At 31.9% G+C, this 26739-nt stretch overlaps 1 protein-coding gene across 8 annotated transcripts in view; it reads right to left on the reverse strand.

The window, feature by feature from the left end:
* LOC145277569 (uncharacterized) overlaps window positions 1–26739 on the reverse strand; it is a 449159-nt gene that overhangs the window by 136115 nt on the left and 286305 nt on the right. For 6 of the 8 annotated variants that reach the window (XR_013868159.1, XM_080129058.1, XM_080129054.1 and 3 more), the window contains exons 5-6: window positions 18406–18515; window positions 11669–11719 (exon numbers count right to left, since the gene is read on the reverse strand). Coding sequence is in view for 5 of the 8 variants with exons in the window: in XM_080129058.1 (XP_079985184.1) it covers window positions 11669–11719; window positions 18406–18515 (161 nt within the window). In the remaining 3 variants the exon portion in view is untranslated. The remainder of the gene's footprint in view (window positions 1–11668; window positions 11720–18405; window positions 18516–26739) is intronic. The other 2 variants (XM_080129059.1, XM_080129060.1) reach the window with 1 other exon arrangement.

Here is a 26739-nt window from a genome sequence, read left to right on the forward strand (position 1 = left end):
GGAATAAACTTGACGGGAGAAATTAGAAAAATAAAATTTTATTTTGAAGCCATCGCATGAAAACATCCTAATTAAGAAATTATAAAAATTTTAATTTCAATTCCTACTAATGAATTGTTGAAATAAATATTGAAATTTTAAAAGAACTAGCAGACAGACCCGACGCTGCTCAGGATTGAAAGGTAAACAACGAATGTTTCACAATATTTTTTATTGTAATTGAAATTGGTGAAATCGCCCACTTTTGAATCAAATCAATTGATTACCTGCTCTAGTTGGGGACCCATTGCAGTGCATCAGAAGTAAGCTTCACACGCTCCCCACAGTAACTTAGTCCATATTGCACTGTAGAGAATCTACTGTTGATTTTATAAAATTATTTTTATACATATAATGGCTTGAATAAAAAGTTTAAAATGCAAATATCAAGTACCTTGCTTCACTTGTGCTCTAAACAGAAATATTGATTTTGAATGCGCTCCTGTCATATCAAAAAACCTAATGTTGATTTTATATGCAAGACCTTTCGGCTTGTGTGGTAATAAAACTTCTCCGGCGCACTTGTGATGTTAACTTTGGTCGAAGTCGCCTGTTCCTTCTTTCATCGGATTATTTTGATTATCAATACTTATCAAAGACATACCGAGACAAAACCTATCTAAGAACACTGTCAGATACATAAAGTACTTTTGTGTGAAATTTCATAAAAATTGGCCCAGCTGTTTTCGAGTACATATGGAACGAACTCACACACAAAGTTCCTTTTATATAATAGTAAAGATATATGTATGAAACGTGTGTATAACACCAACTAAACAAAAACAGGTAATTTTTAATGTTTACATAAAAAATTTGGTTTAGCATCCATTCCACCTGCTGGCGTATGTTAGCCAGCTTTTAGAAATTGACCTTCCAATTAAACTATCTCTGCCCAGGTCTTTACTTATTCTTTCTTTGTACTTCCTGCTGTTTTTCAATATTGGATCCATAATAACATTCTAGAAAAATATTAATGAATGACATACAAACGAGTTTTGTTTCAATACAAAAATGCATATAAAAAACAGGACTTAATCGAAAGATCCATATTCAGATATAAACAGTATTTTAATGTCTCGAGCTGTATAACTCGGATCAGGTGCATAGAATGTGCAGAATACTGACCACGATGAGGATCAATTCATTTTCTCTTTTAAATATATTTCCTGGTTTCATCATATTTGCTTTAAAAGCTTGCTTTACATACTGTCGTGGGTTGGACAATTTTCAGAAATCCTTTCTTTTAATGTAGCCAAATTAAGAAAATTTTCGCTCCTCACAAATCTCTGTATATTGCCGAGAATTACTCTTCTCAAATTATCACATCTAAGCCTGTATTTAAGACCCACATTACACTCCAATTATATCATTCTCACATCATTTTTGTCCATGTAACATATGCCGTCAATCATCACTAGATTTCAGTTTCATAACATCACACTGTGTACACGTGCCTGATAAACCATTCCTTTGATCAATGCTGGTAACACTATGCTGGTTAGTAATAGTAGAAATTCCCTGAACTACTCCATTTACCTAACCTTTGCTATCACAGTAGCATCCACTCCTCCCTGTGATCCAATGATATCACGAAACTTTCCGACAATCTGAATAGACTTACCATCAAAATATCAAAAATCTCTCCACATCAGAGTTCTCATCTATCTCCATACTCTTACATACAGATTACTTATCATTCCGGTGCAATTCACGTGATAAATATGTCAATTTATAAAACTAAGATATTGATAAACATGAAAGAATTCTAGAAAAAAATTTAGTAGCAATAAATTTGCCTGCCTTATAAAAAGCAATAGAATTGGATTCACTTTTGGCAAACTTGTATCTCTCACTTTCCTTATCTTGTCCTTTAGTCCTCACATTCCATGAGAGATATTTCTGACAAAGGATGAAGAATTGCAGTTTCTAAGCCAATATCTATCCCTTAAATACTTATTGCTGGCTATTTTTTTTTTTTTCCTTACATTGTTTCAGTATGCTCCAAAATTAAGATTACTATTTTTTTTTATAGATTTTGAATAAAAATTTAACTTATTATTTGGCAAACAGGTTGGTTGGTTGGTTGTTTTGTTTTACGGCATATCAACCCTTTTCAGGTTATTTAATGCCGAATCTGGTGATTTTGAAGAACGATTTTTTAATATAGTATATTTGTTTTTTAAGTCGTATTCTATTTAACCCATAGTTGGGACCCTAACAGGTGCTACCACTCCGGGTCAGAGTGGACCTGAGAGCAATGGCAATTAAAGGGTAGCTCCACACTCCCTAATGCTTGCAAGCTGGGGCCCTCACCATCGAATATAGTTTAAGGTCATATCCAGGACCTGGCAAACAGGGATTGCATAATTATATTACAAATCTCTTGTATTTCAAAGTGATTATATTTATGTAAAACTTTGTATTCTGAATCTTACAAATACAGTTATGGCAATTTTCTTTCTATATTTTAAAGAAGTTTTGAGTTACAAATAATTCAATTCAGTAAACGTGAAGAAGTTACAAGAAGCAAATGAAGAAATCAATTCCTCATCTTCCATTTGATTACGAATGGAGTTTTCCATCGATTTTTTTTTTTTTGCTTGGTTTTGTAATTCATCAATTTATTGGCAACCAAGTTCAATCAAAGCAAGACATGGAATTGGAAAAATAACATTCTTATTGTTCGATATGTACAGAAGACGAAGAAGGAGAGGGAGAGAAAGAGAGATAATAATAATATAGATTTTATTAAATTTTCATATTTCAAATTGCAATTACTTTTAATAAGTAAAATAAATGAAGGCATAAAAGAAAATTTATATTAATTCAGCCATATTGTCAAAAGCTACTAAAAAATAATTTATGAAACAAATGAGTTATTGTATAAAAATATAACTGAGTATCAAGGAACCTAGTAATAACTAAAATACTCGAAAATTTAAGCATTCAACCATTGGGCTCAGATCAGCATAGTAGCTGTTCTGTCTTAGTAGGTCACACTCCAAGGCATTACCTCTCCCTCTTTTGGGAGGTAGTGAAGGGTTCATTTCTTTTGTCTCCTTTTTCTGGGTGAGGGGTGTCAATGGGATTGACCAGGCTATTTTTGGGGGCAAATGAAACAGAATGCCCCTTTTTGGTGGTGAAGAATGACTGGATTATAATGATAAACTGACCTTGTACCTAACTATGTTGCTATGGGAGGCAGGTAAATATTTTATCATAATATATTTTTACAATATAATCTTGTGTGTTCATTTAATAAATGCAAATAAAATTCCGAATGGTGTTAACCTGCAAATATCTTGATTTGAATCTAGATTCATTAAAAGAATTATAATAATTAACAGAATTTTTGACATGGTATAATTACACATCTAATTGAAGAGATATGATGAGGACTTTTGTTCTCCCATTTTCAAATGAGAATACAGACAGCAGGATCATGGGAATGCATATGACATCAACCAAGTGAGTCAAAAATTATGTAAAGAAACAAAATATCTACTTATCATTAATAACTAGCTGGATATACTCGACGTTACCAGAGAGCATTTTTCTTTTAAATTGCATAAATATTTCTGATGCATATATTTTTTTTAAACTTAAAAAGTTCTGAATCCAGTTAATATAAAAAGGGCGGAATGTTAATTATGTGACAAACACAGGGAGGAAGGAATTTTTTTTTTTTTTTTTTTTACACAGTGATCATCACTTATCAAGGCCCGGAAGCCACTCAGGGATAAGGGTTATTGCAAGTACATTACGTTAGTGAGGAGATTTGATGAAGTGTTTACTTAAGGGGGCGGTTCATTAGGAATTTGTTAACATTGGACTTGAAGACATCCAAGTTGTAGTCCGGAGGGAAGCAGGCAGACGGAACAGAGTTCCACAGGCGTGCAGTTCTAAGAAAGAAGCTTTGTTCATGGAATCTGCGTTTTCATTTAGGCACAGATATAGAGTGGGGGGAATTTGTCAGTGGATTCAGCTAGACGGGTGTTTTTCGTGAAAGATTGGTGAGGGGGGACCAGAGATTGGAGTTCAGATGAGCACCTACCATGGAAATAACGATAAAACAAGGACAGGCTCGCAACGTCTCTTCTGTGGGAGAGAGGTTGCAGGGTAGAGAAAAGGGCATCCCCCACTAAGCCACAAAGTCTATTTTGTACTCTGTCAAGGCAGGATAGGCTGTTTTTAGCAGCTCCTGCCCAGATATGGCAACAGTATTCCATCCTTGGACGTACTTGGCTTTTATATAGATAGAGAATTGCATCAGTAGTGAGATATCTTCTGGAGCGGTAGAAGGATCCCACCATCTTTCCAGCGACCTTAGCAACAGACTTGATGTACGTATTCCATTTCAGATCAGGAGTAAAGGTCAAACCCAGAAGCTTGTCAAAACACGGGGCCTCACCCAGACGAGAGCCATCCATCACAATTGATGCCAGATGGGGATCAGAGGGTTTATGATGTAAGGATAGGAGTTTGGTTTTGGATGCATTAAAGGTAACCAGCCACATCTTTCCCCACTGAACCATGCGCTCGAGATCAGAGGAGAGAGAATCAGAGAGAACTTTATCATTTACAGCCTTTGATGTGTTGCTGTAGATGGTCGTGTCATCAGCATAGATGTCAACGAATGATTTAAGTATGTGTTTAGGGAGGTCATTGATGTAGATCAGGAAGAGAGTTGGGCCCAGGATGGACCCCTGAGGGACTCCAGCATTTATATTGCAGGCCTCCGATTTTTGTCCATCTACCACTACTCTTATGAGCCTATCGGAGAGAAATGATTTAATGATTGAGAAAACATTTCCAGTTATACCGTAGCTGGAAATCTTGTGAAGTAGACCCTTATGCCATACCTTGTCGAAGGCCTTTGATATGTCAAGAGCAATTTCCCTAGAAAGGAAGCCTTTGTCAAGAGATTCACTAATCCTGTAGGATATAACCGTCAGCACATCTGCGGTAGATTTTGCAGAGCGGAAACCATATTGTGTGTCACTAAGAAGGTTATTCCTGCTGAGGTGGTTGACTATTTCTCTATTTAATATGGATTCCAGCAACTTACTCATAACACACAGGAGACTTATAGGTCTGTAATTGGTGTTATAGTTGTCAGACTTGTGTGTTCCAAGAAGAGAGTGGACATTTCTCAGAAGTCCAAAATAGGAAACTAAAATTCTTTTAGCTTATGCTATTGAATTTTTCTATTTCAATAATTGATTAAAAGTAAATAAAAATAATTTAATGTGCAATTATCAAAAAATATACTCACAACACACAAATTGATTTCATAATTATATTAATATAGATGCGTTAAAAATATCCAAAAGCAAAATGATATTTTACATAAACAAGGCTATCACATTTTTAGCGTGTGTGATATTAGCCCAATTTGTCATCAAATGAAAATTCAATGAACACAATTATTATTGATATAAACCAGCCTAAAAGTCTCATTAACTCTTGCCCAAAATATGCAAAAATTATACAGAAGTGCAATTTTGATTGTTCATATAAGATTCATTTTAACATCTAACACATTGAATCTTCTTAATATGATTCATCACACATTAGAGATTAAGTTAGATTTTTAAATAATAAATCAATAATTTAAAATGGTAAGATTTGTACAAAAAAATACACAAGTTGATAAAAAACAAAAATTTCATTCACTGAAGTTTTCAACCTGGACATTTTTTGTGAAATATAACTTAAAACTCTATATTAAACCCATCACATTAACGAGTGAACCTATTTTTTTTTTTAGATTGAATTATCTTTATATGTATAAAGACAGATAATATTGTGCATTTTGAATTTGATAACATCAAAATAAAATATAAATCACCCATTACTAAAAATAATACTTTTAGAGAATGGAAGAAAATATAAATTAATGCCATAAGAGAAAGAATTGTAAATTTATAAAAAGACCGGCAATATAATGTGGTATCACAAATTGAAAGGAAGTTATTTATCTTTAGCCATCCTTACATTCTAAACTAGGTTGGTTTGTAATACCTAACAAAAGTATTAAACCATCAAACACCATAACAAGAACAGCAAATAATAATAATAATAATAATAATAATAATAATAATAATAATAAAAACTTTTGTCGTTAATACAACACAGCAAAAGTTCTTGGTTTTTCATATAAAGCAAACATTTTAGTTATAACTTATTCAGAGTATTTGTTACATTATTGAATACATATATTTTTTTTTAAAAAAGTGTAATTATTACTTATTCAGTGTTGGCCTTAATATTTTGTAGATTTTAATCTAAAACTTATGAAACGGATTTTAGATTAGAAAAAATAAGCCATTTTAGCCAGTGTTATATAGAAAGAAATTGGCTCAGTTTTCGACATTAATGACAATTTTTTTTTTTTTTAAATAATGAACCAATTCTGCAAAAATAAAAAACAAAATAAAAACAGATCGTTTTCTCATTAATGCTGCAGGCAAAAAAAAAAGAAAAAAGAAAAAGAAAAAAACTAAAAAAAAAAACAACAACAAAAAACAAAACAAAGATAGCTCAATCTAAAACATCCTCTCAACTGAGAGGATGTTTTAGATTGAGCTATCTTTGTTTTGTTTTTTGTTGTTGTTGTTTTTTTTTTATTTTTTTTATTTTTATTTTTTTTCCTAAGAAAAAATATTATAAATAATATAAAAAAAAAATATATTCTATGTTTTAAACCTATCTTTAAACACATTTTACAAAATATTTTATTGTCAATCAAATACTATTCAAATTATATTTGTCAGTAAGAGTATGAAGCGGAAATAAAATTTAAATAATAGTCATTCTTATGAAAGAAAGTTTCCTAAAAAAGCAAAAATAGTGGAATTTCACAGAATTAAATGCTTCTTAGAATAAATGCAAGTAATGCCTTCCAGCAGGCAGACGTTTTTCCTTTTTCGACTAATCTGCATCATATTATTGTGGCTTCTCTGATGACATAAGCAATTCATAAGGTTTCTCTATTATTGCATTTAATTGTAGAGAAACCTAACGTTTAATGAGGAAATAAGGAATAAACACAAATAAGACTTTCCTATTTTTATTCTTTTTAACATCAGCAATTTTCTAAAAAAAAAAAAGAATTTTTTTTAATGATCATCGTAATAAGCATCGTAATAAAACCAAGTAATTCAAGATGGCTGATTATTTTCAGTTTATATTTTCCTTTGCAATTTATTTTATAAATGTTTACTCAAGATTTCCTGAATTTTATCCAATTTTTTGCTGATCTATTATTAAGACATTCAGTTTAACATTCGCTTTACATGCTGGCATGCGTTGGACAGCTTTTAGAAACTGACTTGGTCTCTGGTCAAGCCTTTATTACCCTTTCTCTTAAGGTCATCGTTATTGTTTTCTACAATGTTTTCCTTGGCCTTTTCCTTCAACTGGCCAACTTCTAAATTCTGTCGATGTTCCTAAGCTGGTTTAAGTTTAACTCAACATTTCATGCAGAGCAATCTAATGTGTTATACTTGTTGGAACAAAAAGAAAACGTTTTGTTCCTCATGATATGGACAAATAACAAAAGACGATATAGACAAATAACAAAAGTCTAGATTTATACGAGGGGCGTTCAATAAGTAATGCCTCTGACACACTTCCAGTTGTCTGATCTAGCTGAAATTTTGCATGTGCAATGATTTATATGTCTACGGGTTATGTGGCAAATTACAGCTCTGAACTAATTGTGGTTTCTGTTTTACAGGTGTTTGAACTGAGTCAGGTGTGAAATGGAGCCTGTTGAATGTCAGGCAGTGATCCGATTTTTGTATTTGAAAGAACGCACACCACAGGAGACTTTTGATGAAATGAAAGAAACTTATGGTGATAATGTGCAATCATATGACCTTGGGAAACGCTGGCATCGTGAATTCAAACATGGCCGGAAGTCTGTGGAAACAGCTCCCAGACCTGGCCGCCCCCTTTTTGCCATTGATGAGGCATCTGTCCGTCAAGTTGAGGCTGCCATTTTGGAAGATCGGCGCATTACTATTCGCCAAATAGCCCAAGATGTCAAGATTAGTACAGGGTCTGTGGAAACTATCATTCATGACCATTTCCATATGCATAAGGTGTCTGCCACATGAATTCCCAGGTTGCTCACACCATTCCAGAAGCAAGAACGTGTCGAGTGCTTGAGGATGAATTTGGAGATGTGCCAAGATGAGTCAAAGTTTTTCAAAAGACTGATTACACAGGATGAAACCTGGGTCCATCACTATGATCCAGAGACTAAAGCCCAGTCAATGCAGTGGAGGCACTTGGACTCACCACCCCCAAAGAAGGCAAGGGTGCAGCCCTCCGCTGACAAGGTCATGCTCACAGTCTTCTGGGACCAAGATGGAGTAGTGATGACAGATTTCCTGGCACAGGGTACCACAATTACAGGAGCATATTATGCTTCACTTTTGAGGAAATTAAAGGAAGCTATCAAAATCAAGAGACGGGACAAGATCAGCAAAGGTACCCTCCTCCTGCAGGACAACACTCCGGTCCACAACTCGCATGTCGCCAGATCAGAAGCATGGACGTGTGGTTATGAAATCCTCCCCCATCATCCCTACTCTCCTGACCTTGCACCCTCTGACTTTCACCTCTTCCCAGCCATGAAGTTGTTTTTGAAAGGAAAGCGTTTCCCAGATAAGGCAGCCTTTATTTTTGAAGTCGCCTCGTGGTTGGAGGACCAACCTGGGGTGTTCTACAAAAACGGTCTCCAGAACTGCATCAAACGATGGGAGAAATGCATAACTCTGGGTGGTTCCTATGTAGAGAAAGACTAATAACTGTGCCAAGTTTTGTTGCTCTACTGCCATGGGAAGTGGGTCAGGGGCATTACTTATTGCACGCCCCTCGTAAATCAGTTATGAGTTAAGATTTCTTGCAAAACTCAAGTGGGTGGACATATCTAATTAAAAGGAAACATTACTCCCAACCTAAGAACAGTCAATTAAAACAAAGAAAAAGATCAGAAAATTAATCAAAGAAAGCAATCCATAGAGAATGGGTTATTTGCAATCAGCAATGTTTTCAATTTAATGGGGAGCAAAAAAAAAAACAAACATACTCGTAGACCATGAAAGAGGTGAATGTATCAGAATAAAACAAATGCGTTAAAGAATCATTTAATTACAGGGTGATTTAAGAGTCTTGTTACGCTACTAAAATATAAACGATAGAGAAACACGTAATATAGCAATACAACACATGTCCTGGATTTAGTTTATTATTATTTACTTGAAAACAGTAAAACAATAAAAGAATGTGTTATACAGTGTTAGAAAAGAACATTTTTATTTTTATTCAATCCAAACAATATCTCCACTTAGATGTCAGAGGCTAGTGTGGCTAGAGACCAGATTTAAAGGTAGCATACTGTGTGGGGAGTTCTGTAGCAAAGTGTCTTCACATTTAAATTTCTTCAGGTTAGTACAGGAAACACAAAGTGGAAAAATAATTCCAAAGGCATGCAATTAAAGAAATTGCAGTGATGGGACAGGGGCTGGACCATGGTAGGTAGTGTGGAATCTACTCAATTATAGATTCTTTTTTGGATCTGTCTAGGACAGAGAGAGACTAGTGATTGATGCATCAGCCTAGATGTAGCATCAATACTCCATGCACAGGTGAATGATGGCTTTGTAGAGATAAAAGATATTGGCAGATGTGAGAAGTTGACTATTTTGGTAGAGAGAGAAAGAGCCAACTTTTTTTGCAGCAGACTTGATACTATCTTCTATGTATTCATTCCACTTGATGTTGCCTATGAAGTTAAGGAGTTTGAATGTTGAACTCCAGAAGAGTGCTATCAGCCATAAGAATCAACAGTTGGAAAGGTTCTTATAACGAAAAGAAATTCTTTGTCTTAGTAGCATTGAATGTGACCATTCATTTTTGGCTTTATTGAACTGCAGACTTGAGATAATATTCATTCATCGCATTGGATATTGCATGCATGTCAAAAATAGAGAGTGGTATCATCAGCAAATATATGCATTTCAGACGTAATTGCAGCAGGAGGGTCATTAATGAAGATCAGGAATATTAAAGGTCCAACTATCAACTTTTGGGGTATACCAGTATTCATGTGATGTCAGAGTATACAACTAAAGAGAATGACCTCAATCTTTTTATTTTTAGCTCAGACGAACCTTATATTAAATATTTGTTCAGAAACACTAAGAATTTTTCTCAGAAAAAGATTTTTTTTTTTTTTTTTTTTTTTTTTTTTTTTTTACACAGTGGTCACCACTTATCAAGGCCCGGAAGCCACTCAGGGATAAGGGCTATTGCAAGTACAAAAGATCTTGTAAATATCCAAGTGCAAATTTCATCTACTTTATTCAGCATATGATACATGCATTCAGAGTTAAGATATTTACAGTAGAACAGGCTTGCCTAAATCCATACTGTTAGTCAGAAAGAAGTTTATCATTTTTGAGGTGGTGGACTATTTCTAGATTAATTAATGAGTTAAAGATTTTAGCAAAGAGAAGGCGGAAAACTTATGAGAAGATATTTTTGCAAGTCGGTTCTTTTACCAGAATTCTTGGAAACTAGATATTTGTCATTCATATTAGGTTTGTTACCTAAAGGAAGTTAAGACAATTTTCTCAAAATATTTCCCAGATTTCTTTCCTTAACTCTTGTCCCCGTAAGGAGGAGCTATCCTATTTTATGTCAGTACTTTTTGTGTTCACTTCCCATTTGTTAATTAGACAGTCACTTTACCTGCTTCAAGCTCTTTTTCATTTTGATGATTTCGGAATCTTATTTTTATTCTTCGACAATAAGTGGTAACTCGATATCATTTTTTTTTCTAGTGACACAGGCATATGGTTTGTGCAGATACAGACACATTTCGCCACCCATGGTATCACTTCAGTGTCAAAACAAACTCATTACTTAACACATTCCTGACAGTGTTACCAACTATAATGAAGGACCTTATCACAGACCTTTTTATGATAGCATTAAGGGTGTAGTGCTTCAGGAAAGCATTCATTTTTTTTTGGGGGGGGGGGGTACATTAAAAATAATTTTTGGGGGCTCCTTAGAGAAATCACAGCTACAATTATTTCCATTCTTTTTATGGTGTCATGTCAAACAACATAATTTAAGTGTTTTATTTGGCTTGATTTCCCTATAAAATCTTGTGTCTTGTTGCGAGTATGAGAACTCATTTTTTTTTAAAAGTATGATTCCTTTCTCAAAATGTATATTTTTGTGATAAAAATCTCTTTGAACAAAAAAAGAACATGAATTTTTTTTTTCACATACAAAATTTTAATTATGAAATATTCAAGAGATGCAATTATAAACACAGTACAGTGCATATAGAATTGAATATATATAACTATGACAAGTATATTATTTTATTTGTATTTCAATTTTTTTTTTTTTTTTTAACATAGCTTAAGTGGTACTCTGTAAATTTACCAGAAAAGTTATGTTCTGGAGACATTTGAGTAACAGATATTATGACGTGATGTCTATGTTTGCACCTCCGTAAACATAAAGTTGAGATACGTCTTAGTACAAATTCTTAAAAATAGGACAAATCTATAAGAAAGGGAAGTATAAAATCGAAACTTACAGTCACGTCTGACAAAGATTGATTTTCATCAGGACAATCACACGCTTCAAACTGAAATTCCAAAAAAGAAAGAAATAATTAGTTTCATGTAAATAATTAGTATTTTGTAATGATAAGTCTGATAAACAAACATCAGAGTGAAGATTTAATGTAATAAACATGCACAATTAAATGGAACTTAAAATGCCAAAAAATTTTAATCATAGACTAAGTGTGTGTGTGTGTGTGTGTGTGTATATATATATATATATATATATATATATATATATATATATATATATATATATATATATGGTCCAGATTAAAAATATATTTGTAGGATAAAAACTCATTGTACATATATTGTACTTGCACTCTTTGTAACTGGATCATAAACTCATAGACATAACAATTTTTCCCTTTTTCGATTCAAAAATAATAAAGTCTCCCCAAACTAATTCTGCTCATTCTGATTGGCTGAACTCCAACTATTCACATATTCCAGATAAATGATATTCACATGCTAAATGTATGCTAATGTACCATTCAAATATGGCATCGCAATGATACCTACTTTAGCTCTCTGAGTAAATTGCTGCGTTCATTTTCTTACATTTTACTGCATCAACAATATCTACACCGGTTTTTATTCCCCCCTCTCTTTCTCCTTCTCTATCTCTCACTGTATATATTCTTCCCAACTCTCTCTAGCTTTTTACATTTCTTTCTGTGTCAAAGAAAAAAAAAGGACATTTCACGGTGATGCTGAAGAAAAAACAACATACATTTATTTCCTCTCTGTTGCTTTTGTACATTTGTTCCAGAAATTCATTACATTTTTTCAAACATAGTTGTATTTTTTTTTTTAATGTACTTTTTTAAAATATATTTTATTTATACCTGTGCAATCTATTACGATCATCGCTGATTTAAAAATAAATGTTTCAGCAATATCATCTACTGGATTCATACTTATGTTTGAATTTGATGTTTTTTTTTTTTTACATATGTGAAATATTCATATTTTTATAGTTAACTATATTTTGTTTTTCTTTCACTTTTCTTATAAAAATAAATATATAAAAATATGTACATTTTTTTACCAATTGATTTTTTACTTTTTAATCACATATCTTTTCAAATAACTATGTTTATTTATATAATTTGTCAAACTGTTTGGATATTTCAAAAATATATATATTTGCAGACACATGAAAAGAAAACAATGAACGTTTCACATTTTTTAGTTTTAGCAGTTTCAAAAAGGTGAATGTGCAAGAGAAAATAGTTTAAAAGTTTTAAAATTTGAATATTTCACATATTTAAAAAAAAAAAAAAATTAAATTCAAACATAAGTATGAATCCAGTAGATGATATTGCTGAAACATTTATATTTTTAAATTGGCGACAATCATAATAGATTATGCATGGTTTAAATAAAGTATATTTAAATAAAGTATATTAAAATAAAGTACATTTTAAAAAAAAAGTAACTATATTTGAAAAAACAAAAATATATTTGAAAAAAATATATTAACAAAAAATATCTTAATATTTTGCCCAAATATATAAGTAAGCAGTTTTGAAGAATAGTGGAAGTATTGTATTCATTTTGTGCTTCTATACCTCAATTTACAGGCCTGCTGGCGTGTTTAAAAGTTAGTTAACTGTCTGAAGATGATAGTATGATCCGGAAATAGAGGGATCATTTTATGTTAATTTGATATGCAAAATATTCTAAAATGATTATTTCTTTTTTTCCATTCTTTCAGACAAGATTTTAAGAGTATTCATTCATAGTTGCAAAAGAAGTAGAATTTTTGTAGTGAAGGGTGCTAATCTACGATCCCTATTTTTATCATACTGAAAATATCGGCTGATATACTTAAGAGACAGAAAAACAATCATTGATGAAACCTAAGCGTTCGAGGCCAAGTTGAAGAGCTGTTGCTCAAAAGGACTAGATACTACAAATGGGCTGAGTGCAAATCTGTCAGAGATCACATCAAAGGAGCTTTATAGAGTAAAACTTTTTCTGTTGATCAATGCACAAATAAGGTACTTGAATGGGTTAAAGAAGGCATTGGAGCACATTTTTTAGCAAGTCTCACTTTCTAGAATGGTTCACTTTGATCTGTGCAGCTGCTATTATACATAATCAACAAACATTCTGCCAATTCAACTGTCATAGTCTAATGCAAATAGACAAAATTGAAAGAGTGTAATAGCTGCAGCTAAGATTAGGTTTATTGAAATGATAAATAAGCATGGCGACACAGAAATTAGGAAATCATGATTTCTGGAAAATCAATAATAGTTTGGTGAATAATAAACAATCAACAATTCCTATTCAACAACCATGATGTTGCCTTGTGGCAATTGATAAGACTGAACTGCTTGCTCAGCTGCCCAATTTGAACTCCACAAACCACTCCCTCTCATACTTCCCACAGTAGATGATCACTCCTTTTCCAGTCCAAAGCATCATAAAAAACCTTGACACTTGCAAAACATTCTTGTGAAAGAACTGATCTGCAAAATTATTGTCCCATCAGTCTAATCTCTTCGCTAAAATCTAGCGATAGTCTGCCATTTTGTTAATGCCAAACTTCTTTCTGAGTATGCATTTAGATAAGTCCATTCTACCACAGATATCATAATGATCACCTCAAAACACATTCACCATACACTGCACAAGACAGGTGAAGCTAAGGCAATAGTGCTTGATATATCCAAAGCCTTTGACAAGGTTTGGAATGGTTTCCTCATGAAAATATGTATGGTATTAGTTGACAAATATTTAACACTACTAGAACCCGTTAACCAGCGTTGCCCGTTGGAAGCCCCCCCCCCCCCGAAACATTAAAGTACGATTGTCATTGTTATTATTGTTGCCCAACCCCCAACCTCCTCATGTTATGGATATTTTTTAACTTGTGGGCCAGCACCGAATCCTGCGGCCACCTGATTGCACCAAAGGATCACCACACTCTTCAGCACATCCAGGTACACTTTCGATTTTCAAACTGACTTCAAAGATGTGAGGTGGCATGTTAGGTGGCCCTCACTTGAAACTACATCAAAGACTATAACTGTAGCTTTGTTTTCATCACCCCTGGGCACATCCCTGTTATTCATGACAATCCAGCGATGGCAATGATCCTGTTGTCTTTTGGATCAGTAGAATACATCGGCACATCTCCGATCTTGCTCGTTGAACATTGTGTCACTTACAGACATGACAGAAGGCTCCTATTGCTCTTGGGATTTGTACACAACTGGCCAACTAGTAATTGGTCTGCAACAAAAAAAGAAAACTGGTTTTCATTAAACGGAAATGGAATCATGTCTTCTCTAGGGTGATAATTATACCGTTCCTGTACTGTGATATTCGGGTAGGGTGTAAGACAAGTTAGTGGCTCAGTGTTTACAAACATTTCTGTCTCTTCAACATTTCCTCCAATTGGAAGGGATCATTAGCAACGAAGTCAGTAGCTACCAATTGACATCACTGATCTTGAAAGTAAGACAGGAGCAATAATAGCTCAAGTAAAATTGTAAAAAGTTAAAAAATGTTGTTTTTTTTATGTTAAGTTGTGTGCAGTTGAAAATAATGCCTTTTACTTGAAGCGCATATTAATAATTCGATATAAAATACCCACTGTATCTACCCGGTGTTGCCTGGGATGCACGGAAGTTATTTTAAGTTTTGTTTCTTTATACATTTTTTAACTGAAGACAGACAACTCCCATGATATTTTTACTTTAAAATAAGTTATTTCCCTTACCAATTTTAATTGATTATTCAAAAATGTTTCATATTGGTAGTTATTGGGAGCAGACCAACTAATTTTTTCTAAATAAGTTATTATATTACTAAATAAGTTATATTGCCAAAAACATTGTACAGCAATAACATCAGAAAATTGCCTAGTTAGAAGAAAAGTTTGATTTGTCAGCTTAATTGCTATTTGGGTCAGACTTCAAAAATTCGGTACACTAACTTTATATGTTAGATTAGTTGAAAAGATTACTTATAGTCAAGAAACAGAGAAAAAAAGTCAAGACTAAACAAGAGTTAAGTCATTTGTGTAATTGAATAAATTAGGAAAAGTAGGGGAGACAACCACTTCATATTTCCTTTATTAAAGTGAAAATGAATCGTTCCTCCAAGTCCTATGTTGATGGCAAAAAGAGGAATTGGTGAAAGTTAAAACTTAAGTTATGAATAAAAGTTGTTTATGTTAACAAAGCTGATTGAAAAATAGTGTTGCTAATTTCCAGTATTTTCTCTAACAATTGAAATACGAAAATTCTCAGCAGATTGATAGACATTTGACTTGGAGGAGAGAAATCACTGGCACAAAAAGGTTAATATTAGTAAAACAAGAAAAAACACAATAAATACAGTGAATCTAATTTGGTCCAGGATCAAATACCATGCTAATAAAAACCCCAACAACACAAATAAATTTGCTCTACATTTTATATTTTACATTTTTATTTTAGAAGTATTAAACTGGCATTGTTTGAGAGTAAAAGAAAAAAAATAACTGATTTGTTTATGAATAAATAATAAACATTCATTTCATGGTCAAACTATTTTGTGAAATAGGAATGTATAAAATGTTTGTCTTAGTAGTTGATACTAATCAATTAATAATAATGAACAAATAATATGTAATTAATGTTTAGGCAAGAAACCCATTAAGAGACATTTGAAGTCATATATATATATATATATATATATATATATATATATATATAAATAAAAGGCTGAATAGAAAGATCTTGCAGAATTTTTGATTTCAAATGATGTATTTTCAAACAAGTTTTCGTTCTACTACCATTACTTTATAAATCATTTCAAAAAGCATTTTTCGCTCTACAACTGTTTTAAAACAATTATGTCTTCTTTTCAGAATGTTGAAACAAGATGGAAAAAAAGCAAATTCACACAATATTTTTTATTTCAATTCTAGCTAGGTCGAAAAGCTGCTGAAACAGTTTGTGACATCAATGAAGCGTTTGGCCCAGGAATCACTACCAAACGCATAGCACAATGGTGGTTTAAGAAATTTTGTGGCGCCAATAAGAGTCTTGAAGATGATGAGCATACCGGTCGGCCATTTGATGTTGACAAGAGTCTTAGTCAAAGCCAATCTATGCACAACTGTTTGAGAATTTGCTTCTGAATTAGACGCAACATATACAACGATTATCAACTACTTGAGACAAACTGGAAAGACAAAAAACTTAATGTGTGCCTCATGAATTGAACAACAACTGAAAGAAACACCGTTATGAAGTGTCATCTTCCCTTCTTTTACGCAACAAGAACGACCCATTTCTTAACTGATAATGTAATTTACACATCACTATGTTCATTTTTTAAATTTTTTCTTATTTGAAAAAATATATTATTTGGTTAAAGTGTATTTTGTTGAAGAATTCTCTCAAATTGTTTACTTGGTAATATTGTTTCACAAAAATCAAGCAATGATTTTTACCGATTTTGTCTCTTTTGTCATTCTACACATGTTGGCGCCTCTTCACCTTCCCATATTTAAGAGTAATTTGAGTGTGGCCTACAGAGTGTTCTACATGGACCAAAATTTAAAAAGTTAGAGATAACTGCAAACATGATCTAAGGTAATCCATCAACTCAAAGAAATTGTGGTTCAATTTCAAACATCTGTTAAAGTATATAAGATTTCAACTGGCAACACAGTTAAGTGGGTAATTTACATGGTTCAGTGTTTTAAATTTTACCGCAAAATCTTGCTTTAAATCAGCTTTCTGTTTGTTAAGTTGCAAAAGATGAAAACATAAAGACCAGCTAGCTCAAAGCACAAACATGTCCGTGACACTTTTTAGTAAGATTTAATTTTATAAAAAATTTTTTTATAAAATGAATCATAATGATGAGGCTTGGAATTATTGTTAGGATTGAGGAAACAACATCCAATTAAGACAATGATTTCAGAGAAGTTCTGTTGTACAACTACAATTCTAGATAATGAGGTCATCTCAGAAGATAATGACGTCTTATTTAGAAATTCTAAGTGAATAACCCACTTTTTTTTCAAAAGGTCAAAGAACAATTTTAGGGGCTCAATTACAAAAATGGCTTATGAAAATTCTTTTTCATCATGATACTAGCACAGTCTTCAAAAATAATGAAAGCAGCTCTACATGAATGTTTTTTAAAGCATCATCTCACACATATGGGCAAACTCTTTCAAATATTTTAACTGTGAGGACAACAGTCCAAAGATGAAAAACAAATTCTTTATTCTTGAAATAAAAACTATTTTATTTTGCTTGCAAATTTCAAATCTTATAATGCAATCATTATATACCAGTTCAACAACATGTAATGCATTAAACACATAAAATGGTAGCATTTTACTGCATGCAAAATCCAAGAAACTCATGCTTGAAGTTTACTATTAAACTGAACATGCAGTATTGTGACAATGACAGTCTTTTCACTCACATATAAATGAGCCGAATCTAGTTTCAATATATCAGTATAGAAGTTTTTCTTTTTCTAAATGATATGTTTAACCAATGTGATTAATTTTTCACTTCTATGAACTGGAATCATGTGTCTAACATTCAGAATACCAGAGCTGTAAGTCTCAAGTTTTAATGGTAGCAGACTTGCCCAAATATTTAACTAAAAGTAAGAAATGTTCTAGAGTCAGCCAAGTGATATCAACATGGCTGATGAGGCAAGAGAACAAAATACTTACAATAAACTGGTATTCAGAATCAGGCTGTCTGGTCCTGTTGCCAGGGGGTAGGCGCACTCCACCTGGGTGACCAAATATCACCAGATCACCTTCTTTCAACCTCACGCTACCTAAAGAGAACGATAAGAATAGGAAAAATAAGAATTAAGGATTTGGAAGAATTTGGTCAAATTATATGTTGTAAAAATAGATGATAAAGTTTTGAAAAAGTAGGTTTTCATATTAATCTTTTGTTTAAAGTAATCAAAAATACACACACACACACACACAATCACAGAAGAAAAATGTTCACCATAAAAGGAAAACATGGGTTATTTTAAGCGGGGTTAGAATATGATATAATGAACGAGTTCAATTCCTTTTAGAAATTACTGCAATGATGAACTTGAGTGAAAATTGGTTATGGTTATACCCTTCCCCCAAAAATGAATTATTTTGATATAAAAAAAGGTAATGATACACGTGACACTCTTAAAAAAATATTACCGATTTAAAAAAAACAAACTATATATACTTTACTGCCTTCTAACTCTGATCAAGTAGAGAATAAACCATTCCAAAGTCCCTTTTCATCTTTTCATTCAGATTTGGAGGAATTTATTTTTATCACTAAATATGAATTGTAATTTATTTAATATTAAGAAAAAAAAAAGTAACAATTTTGAATCTTGAACAGAAACATTTAATCCATTTCATTGTATACTTTTTAGTTATCTATGAGTAATATCAGTTGACTTAAGTTCTTTCACTGAGGATTGAATTCTGGACTTTTAGGTACAATTTACTTTAGATTATTAATGCTTTTATAAACGTGTCTGTCAAAGAGAAAATAATTCCAACGGTTGTTTATTGTTACATCAAACAATTCTCATTCTTGAACGAATACTTCAAATCAGCTGCTCCTGATGTTATGTACTGAATTACCTCCCCTATTGTTATAGATTACACATATAAGTGGTGTCGTGTAGTGCTTACAAACAGAGATTGCACGCTTACATGTCGGATTCAAGTTCTACTGCTGCATCACTTAATACATTTGAGAAAAGCATAAATCCAAATTTTGTCCTTCCAGATTAAATAATAAACTAATCTTGGTTGGTTAACTTATCTCAGAGACGGAAAACTGAAACCATACCAGTCTTCTTTTGCTTATCCTGACATTGTTTCTAATTATTCTGGAATTCTCCACTGGGCTCCAGTAATGCCGGTTCAAAACAGGTGCGGTTTGGGATTGTATAATCCCTGTTTCACTATAGGCTACCCATATAGGCATCTTTACAGAGAGTATTCATTGTTTCTAGAGACAAAAAAGAGCCCCCCTCCCCACACACTTTTTTTTTTTTTTTTTTTAAATATACATGAAATGAGAACACCTTTAAGGAAAATTTTTTTTTTTGAATTCTGATTTTTACATTAATTTATATATATATATATATATATATATATTTATATATATATATTTATATATTTATATATATATATATATATATTTATATTTATATATATATATATATATATATATATTTATATATATATATATATATATATATTTATATATATATATATTTATATTTATATATATATATATATATTTATATATATATATATATATATATATATATATTTATATATATATATATTTATATATATATATATATTTATATATATATATATATTTATATATATATATATATTTATATATATATATATATTTATATATATATATATATTTATATATATATATATATATTTATATATATATTTATATATATATATATATTTATATATATATATATATTTATATATATATATATATTTATATATATATATATATATTTATATATATATATATATTTATATATATATATATATTTATATATATATATATATTTATATATATATATATATTTATATATATATATATATTTATATATATATATATATATATATATATATATATATATATATATATATAAATAAAATTCTGTTTATAAAATCTGACTTGAGCTGTGATTTCCTAAAATACTTAGTTTGCAATAATAACAATAATTAAAAAGCAACGTCCTGCAGGTTTTGAAATTCTTTAGTCTTCAAATTTTCGACAATAATTTTCAAACTATTACATAGATAAAAATGACATTTTTCCAATAGTTTAAATCATTACAGATATAAATTTGTTTAGTTAAAGTAATACATTCTATGTTTCAATTGAGGAGGAGGATGAACTGTAATTGAAACATTATGAATGTAACAAAGGTGAAGTTCAAATAATTTACTATCAGGTTAATAACCGCACATTGTGTAATTGTTTTTTGTTTTTGTTTTTCTAAAAGAGATTATATTCATGACAAACATATTTGCTTAGAAGATTACGCCTATTTTTTTAACTTTATAAGAAAAAGAAAAGAAAAATCGAACAAAAAGAGAAGCGTTATTATGAACATACCATTTGAGTAATGACGTGTCAAAATTGGCAAATTTCTGTCATTAAATTTTTAATGTGGTTCAATGAGACTTAATGAGAATTTCTTTGCATAGATAATATCAGTTTTCAATAAAGAATGCTTCTTATTCAAATAAACAAGAAATAAGACATCACTATTCACCAATTACTACTAATCAAACACACTAGTAATAACACTATTAGTATGGGTAAATAAATAAAAAAAGTTTCATGAAAAGATGCAACACATGAAATGATAATTGATTAATATTAATTTTAAAAGAACCCTAAAATAAATGCTGCCTGGCACTATTTCAAAACATAGTATCACTAAAAACCATTATATCCAATATAAAAAAAAGTTTAATTAAAAATCTTTCTTTTTTTTTTTTATTATCTTTCTTGTATATGCTAGTTAAGAGTCAATACAAAATTACTTCTATTTCAAACAAACATGGCCACTGTGTTGCATTATGGGAACAAATAAATTTGCAGAAAGATAAAAATATGTAAAGTTTGTAGAAAAGGGACATATTTCACATACATCTTCAATAGAATTGGGTTAATATTAACTTTAGGTTCTATTCTACAGGTCATTCTCATTTTTCTGCAATATTATTTGTTCCCATAATAACTTGCATTACAATAATTATTTCGTTTCAAACAGAAGCAGCCATGTTGAAGACACTCCAATTAGCATAGACAACTTTCATGATAAGTCACTTTTATTGTCTTGTTTACAAACAATATTCGTGCTTCAAGTTAGCTGCTGCTGCTTCGTATGATACTTATTAATCACATAGCAACATAAGTATATTTTGCCACTACAAATCATATTTAAAGAAATCTATTCTACTTACATAAGGCATATTTCATAAACATTGAGAAAGAAAATAAATGCTATCTAGGCCCAACTTTTGAAAACTGATCAAATAACTTCATATGTTAGATGATTTTGTTTTAAAATATATCCATGTGTAATGCACATAGATGTTGAAATGAGGACAACATTTATTATTATATTTGAAATGATGTTAAAGAATAGAAAAAATGAGAAATCGAAAACTGAATTTCGAAAACAAAGCAGCATACATATTTCCCAACTAATAAGAAAAAAAAAAACAAGCATTATTTTGTTGATTTGCATGAATATATTGTTCATGGTAAACATTGGTGAGAAACAATTTCAATCTTGTATTCTCTGCAAGAAATTCCAATCAATAGAAGTGGGTGATAAAATTTTTTTATGGATAGACATATATATATATATATATATATATATAAATAAATGCAAACAGTGTTTTAATGCAAATGAATTGCGTTAAAACTCAAAGATTTGTACATTTTATAGTTTTCATTATCAAATGATACAAAGTGTGTGAACTTATATAAACAGAAAAACCCAACACCAATTAATAGATGTTTGCCGTCTCCTCATCGAAACGTAGATCCACATTTTTTCTGTTTATATAATTTCACTTAAAATAGCTCTACATATGCATTGAGCACTTTTGACAAAAAATATGTGTTCTGAGTTCAATACATTAAATGCCCCCTTACCACCTTCCAACGTTTTTTTTTAAATTTAACTACTGCTGATGACTGATTGAAGTTATTTTTCATTTTTTTGTGCTTTTTGTAATATCTTTTTTTTTTTTCTAATCATAATTATTTCTGTAAAGTCTGATGAAATTATCGGATCGTTGATATGATTCGGTAATCGAAACGTGTAACTAAGCAGATAAAACGGTAATAAAAAATATATATATTTGCTCTACAATAGTATTGAGCACTCTTTTCAGGTTTTTAATAAATTATATATATATATATATATATATATATATATATAAGTCAACTTCTTGAAAGTTAGAACAGAATGAAACCGAGAGTGTGCTTTCTATTTTTTTTTTTATTTTTTTTTTTTTTAAATAACATGATAGTTCATTTTTATGAAAGTACTTTTTTAATTTTTTGACTGTTGTATATTTCAATAAATAACACTGGGGAACACTATTTTTTAAAACTTTCTGTTGCATTTGATTTTTTAACTGATTCTGCAGGATTTTTAGGCGCTGATTTCAAATCTGAAATTAGTTTTTCTCCATAAGCTCTAGTTTTCATGAAATTCGAGATAGATGAAATAGTCTAAATATGAACTTACGTAACCCAAATCTAAGCATTTTGAGATTATATGCATAGATAGATTCTAATATTTTCATCTGCCTTCTTTTTTCCAGATCAAACATGGCTTCCTCATCGAGACATCACTGTAGAAACGAGCCTGATGCCTTCTGTTACATCTGTGGTTGATACACACTCCATCATCAGAGACGTAACATATCCTTGTTTGTGAAGCGAACCTACAAGGCTTATTTTGAAGTTCATCTTGGTGAGCAAGACAAGCAATGGGCTCCTCATGTTGTGTGCCACAATTGTGAGGAAATGCTCTGAAGCTGGACCAAAGGAAAACGCAATGGTCTGCCTTTTGGAGTTCCAATGATTTGGCGAGAACCCACCAACCATGTAACTGATTGCTACTTCTGCATGGTAAACACAGCGGGTGTGGACAAGAAAAACAGACATAAGATCGTATATCCGAACATTTCCTCAGCTATTCGGCCTGCTCCGCACTCTGAAGAAGTTCCTGTTCCAGTTTTCAAAGGTTTGTCTTCATTAAACGATAAAGACATTGGACATGACACGGACGAGGAAGACAGTTGTGACAATGAATTACCAGAAACTGAGTGGGAACAACCCGAGGAATGTTCTTTAGAGACTGAATCTCCCCCAAGCCTCTTCACCAGACTGAACTGAATGACTTAGTTTGGGATTTAGGTCTTTCAAAGAAAGCAGCTGAGCTTTTGGCATCGAGATCACAAGGCAAAAATCTTGTTGATCACACTGTTAAAGTATCATATTACAGAAAGCGTGACCAGCTTTTTGTGACCTTCTTTTCAGAAGACAGACAGGTTGTTTACTGCCATGATATCCCAGGTCTTCTCAAAGAACTGGGTGTTCCTTACTATGATCCAACTGAATGGCGGCTCTTTTTAGACAGTTCTAAGCGTAGTCTCAAGTGTGTTCTTTTGCATAAGGGCAATGTTTAGGAGGCAGTGCCTGTCGGTCATTCAGTTCATCTGCGGGAAGACTATGATAACATCAGAATGGTCATAGACTTCTTAAAATATCGTGAGCACAACTGGATCATTTGTGTAGACTTGAAAATGGTAAACTTCCTTCTTGGTCAACAGAAGGGTATCACCAAGTTTCCATGTTACCTCTGCATGTGGGACAGTCGAGCACGAGACAGACACTAGGTCCAGAAGGACTAGCCTGTTCGTTAAACCCTTGAAGCAGGCATGCCAAATATCACACATGACCCAATTGTTAACAGAGATAGGATCATCTTTCCTCCTCTGCACATCAAATTAAGTTTGATGAAACAATTTGTCAACGCACTGGATACCGAAGGTGAATGTTTCCAACACATCATCACAGCTATACCAGGGTTGTCGTTCGAGAAGATCAAAGCAGGTGTGTTTGATGGCCCACAGATTAGAACCCTCATTCGTGATGATCAGTTTGTTGCCAAGATGATCGCCTTGGAGAAGGCAGCATGGTTATCCTTTGTGTCAGTCGTTCAGAACTTCCTTGGAAACAACAAGGCAGAGAACTACAATGAACTTGTGAACAGAATGCTCCTCGCTTTTCGTGCTCTCAGGTGCAACATGAGCATCAAGCTTCATTTTTTGAACAGCCATCTTGACCAGTTCCCTAAAAACCTGGGGGCTGTGAGTGATGAACAAGGAGAGCGGTTTCACCAAGACCTAAAGATCATGGAAGAACGCTACCAAGGTCGCTGGGACAAAAGTATGATGGCCGACTACTGCTGGAGTATTAAACGAGATTGCCCAGATGAAGTGTACAAACGCAAAAGTTACAAACGCAAATTCCTGCCTGACTAAAATACTGTTCAGACAGAAAGTGATAAGCGTTATTAGATGTGATTGACTCTTATCTGAAGAACGTTGTGAATGGCGCTTATCTCACGTTGCGATAAAGACTGTTTTCTGAGAAACTTTTCCAGAAAAACATATGGCACTTCTAACAATGGTGTACTTTAATCTAAAATCACATTTTATTGTTCTGTTTCTTTTGCCTTGTTAAATATACTGTTTTGTGGCTGACATTGCAATATCCTATAATAATGTTCGTTTTTTTTCTTTTTTAATAAAAATCAAAGATTGCATAAAATCTGTAGCTTGCAGAATAAAACTAACTTCAGATTTGAACTCAGCACACTTAAATTGACTAAAAACAAGTCTTTCTTTAAATGCAACATATTGAGTGTTCCCTTGTGTAATTGATCAATAGAAACAAAATTAAAATAAACCAAACAATAACTTGTACATAAGTTCAATTGAATTACCACATTGGTTTGTCATTACATTAATTGAACAAAGTTGTTTAAAATTAAAACATACTTAAAAACAAAAAAAGGTGAATTTCCATAGAGAGATGATTCTATTATACAATTCAAATCAGAGTTAAAAGATTTCAAATCAGATCTGTTACTTGTGCATATCTTATTGATAAGATTTAAAGGACAGGATCTTTTAATGATTTTACTTTTATAACCTCAGAGGAAGATGAAATCTGGACACTCTTGGGGAGATGTGTGCAGTACACTTTGATGGTTTAGTCAAATTGAAAGAAAGAGAATTTAGGAGTTAGTGATTATAAAGCAGTTGAAGTAGCAGGGACAGTTGGCAGGAAATGACTAAGGAATATTCGGGAGGAAGAGATAAGGAGTGATTTGAGAGAAAGAGGGATAAATACAGACCTGTCTAGAGATAGGATAGTCTGGAAATCAATTTCTAAAATTCGCTCAACATATGATAATGATGATGATTAATGATGATGATGATGGAAATTGAATGTTTTTTAATGATTAAACTGAATACATTGAGAAAAACTGCATTTTTGGGGGCAATTTATGGGATATTTTTAATCCTTTTAGAAGTTAAACCAGAATTTTCCTAGAGTCACCATCACATTTCCATGTAAATAAGTCAGTTATTCTAATTTTAGTTGATTAGGAGTAGAAACTAATGTAGAAAATTTTAGATATTGGCAAAGAACAGCCATTTGTGGACATTTTAAGAGTTTTCCTGAAAAGTCTGGCTCAGTCAATTTTCTGCATTTATAATCTTAAAACTTGATGAAAATTTTTGTGAAAAACTAACGAAGCAATTTTGTGAAAATCAGCAAACAGACAGAGAAAATGAGGACATATCTAATTAAGATCAGGGATGACTTATAACAAAGAGGATTGACGAATACTAATCATTATGAGAGAAAATATAATGAAAGCTCATGAGCATATTGAAACATACAAAGTCTGTTGAGCTCACATGAGCCAGTTTAATCTGCAAGAATTACAGAGACAGGCGTTAGATCCATATCTACAATTCTTCTGTAATGGAACCATTGTCTAGAAATTGATTGCAAACGTGTGGGTTGAGGGAGAGTACATATGCTAGCTGAATCAAATGAAAAAAAAAAAAAGACAAGAAAACCTATTATGAATGGAGAATAGTGGCTAGAATAATTCAATGAAACTTTCACACTCTGGTTAGGAAAAGCTGATTTTCTATTGGTCAAAAACTAAGGTGCAATAAATTGCCAGCGAAGTACAGAAATTAACTTTGGTGAGGCACTACTAAACTCCATTAGAAGGCAAAGCTTGAATTATTGACAAAAATGGAATATTGGAAAAGAGAGAGAGAGAGAGAGAGAGAGAGAGAGAGAGAGATTTCAGGTCACCATAATTACCCTCCACCGCTGGTAGGCAAGTTCTTATAAATATGCAAGAATAATCAATGAATAGC

The sequence above is a fragment of the Euprymna scolopes genome, chromosome 6, assembly GCF_053919585.1.
Source record: "Euprymna scolopes isolate OS-2025 chromosome 6, ASM5391958v1, whole genome shotgun sequence".
Lineage (NCBI taxonomy): Eukaryota > Metazoa > Mollusca > Cephalopoda > Sepiida > Sepiolidae > Euprymna > Euprymna scolopes.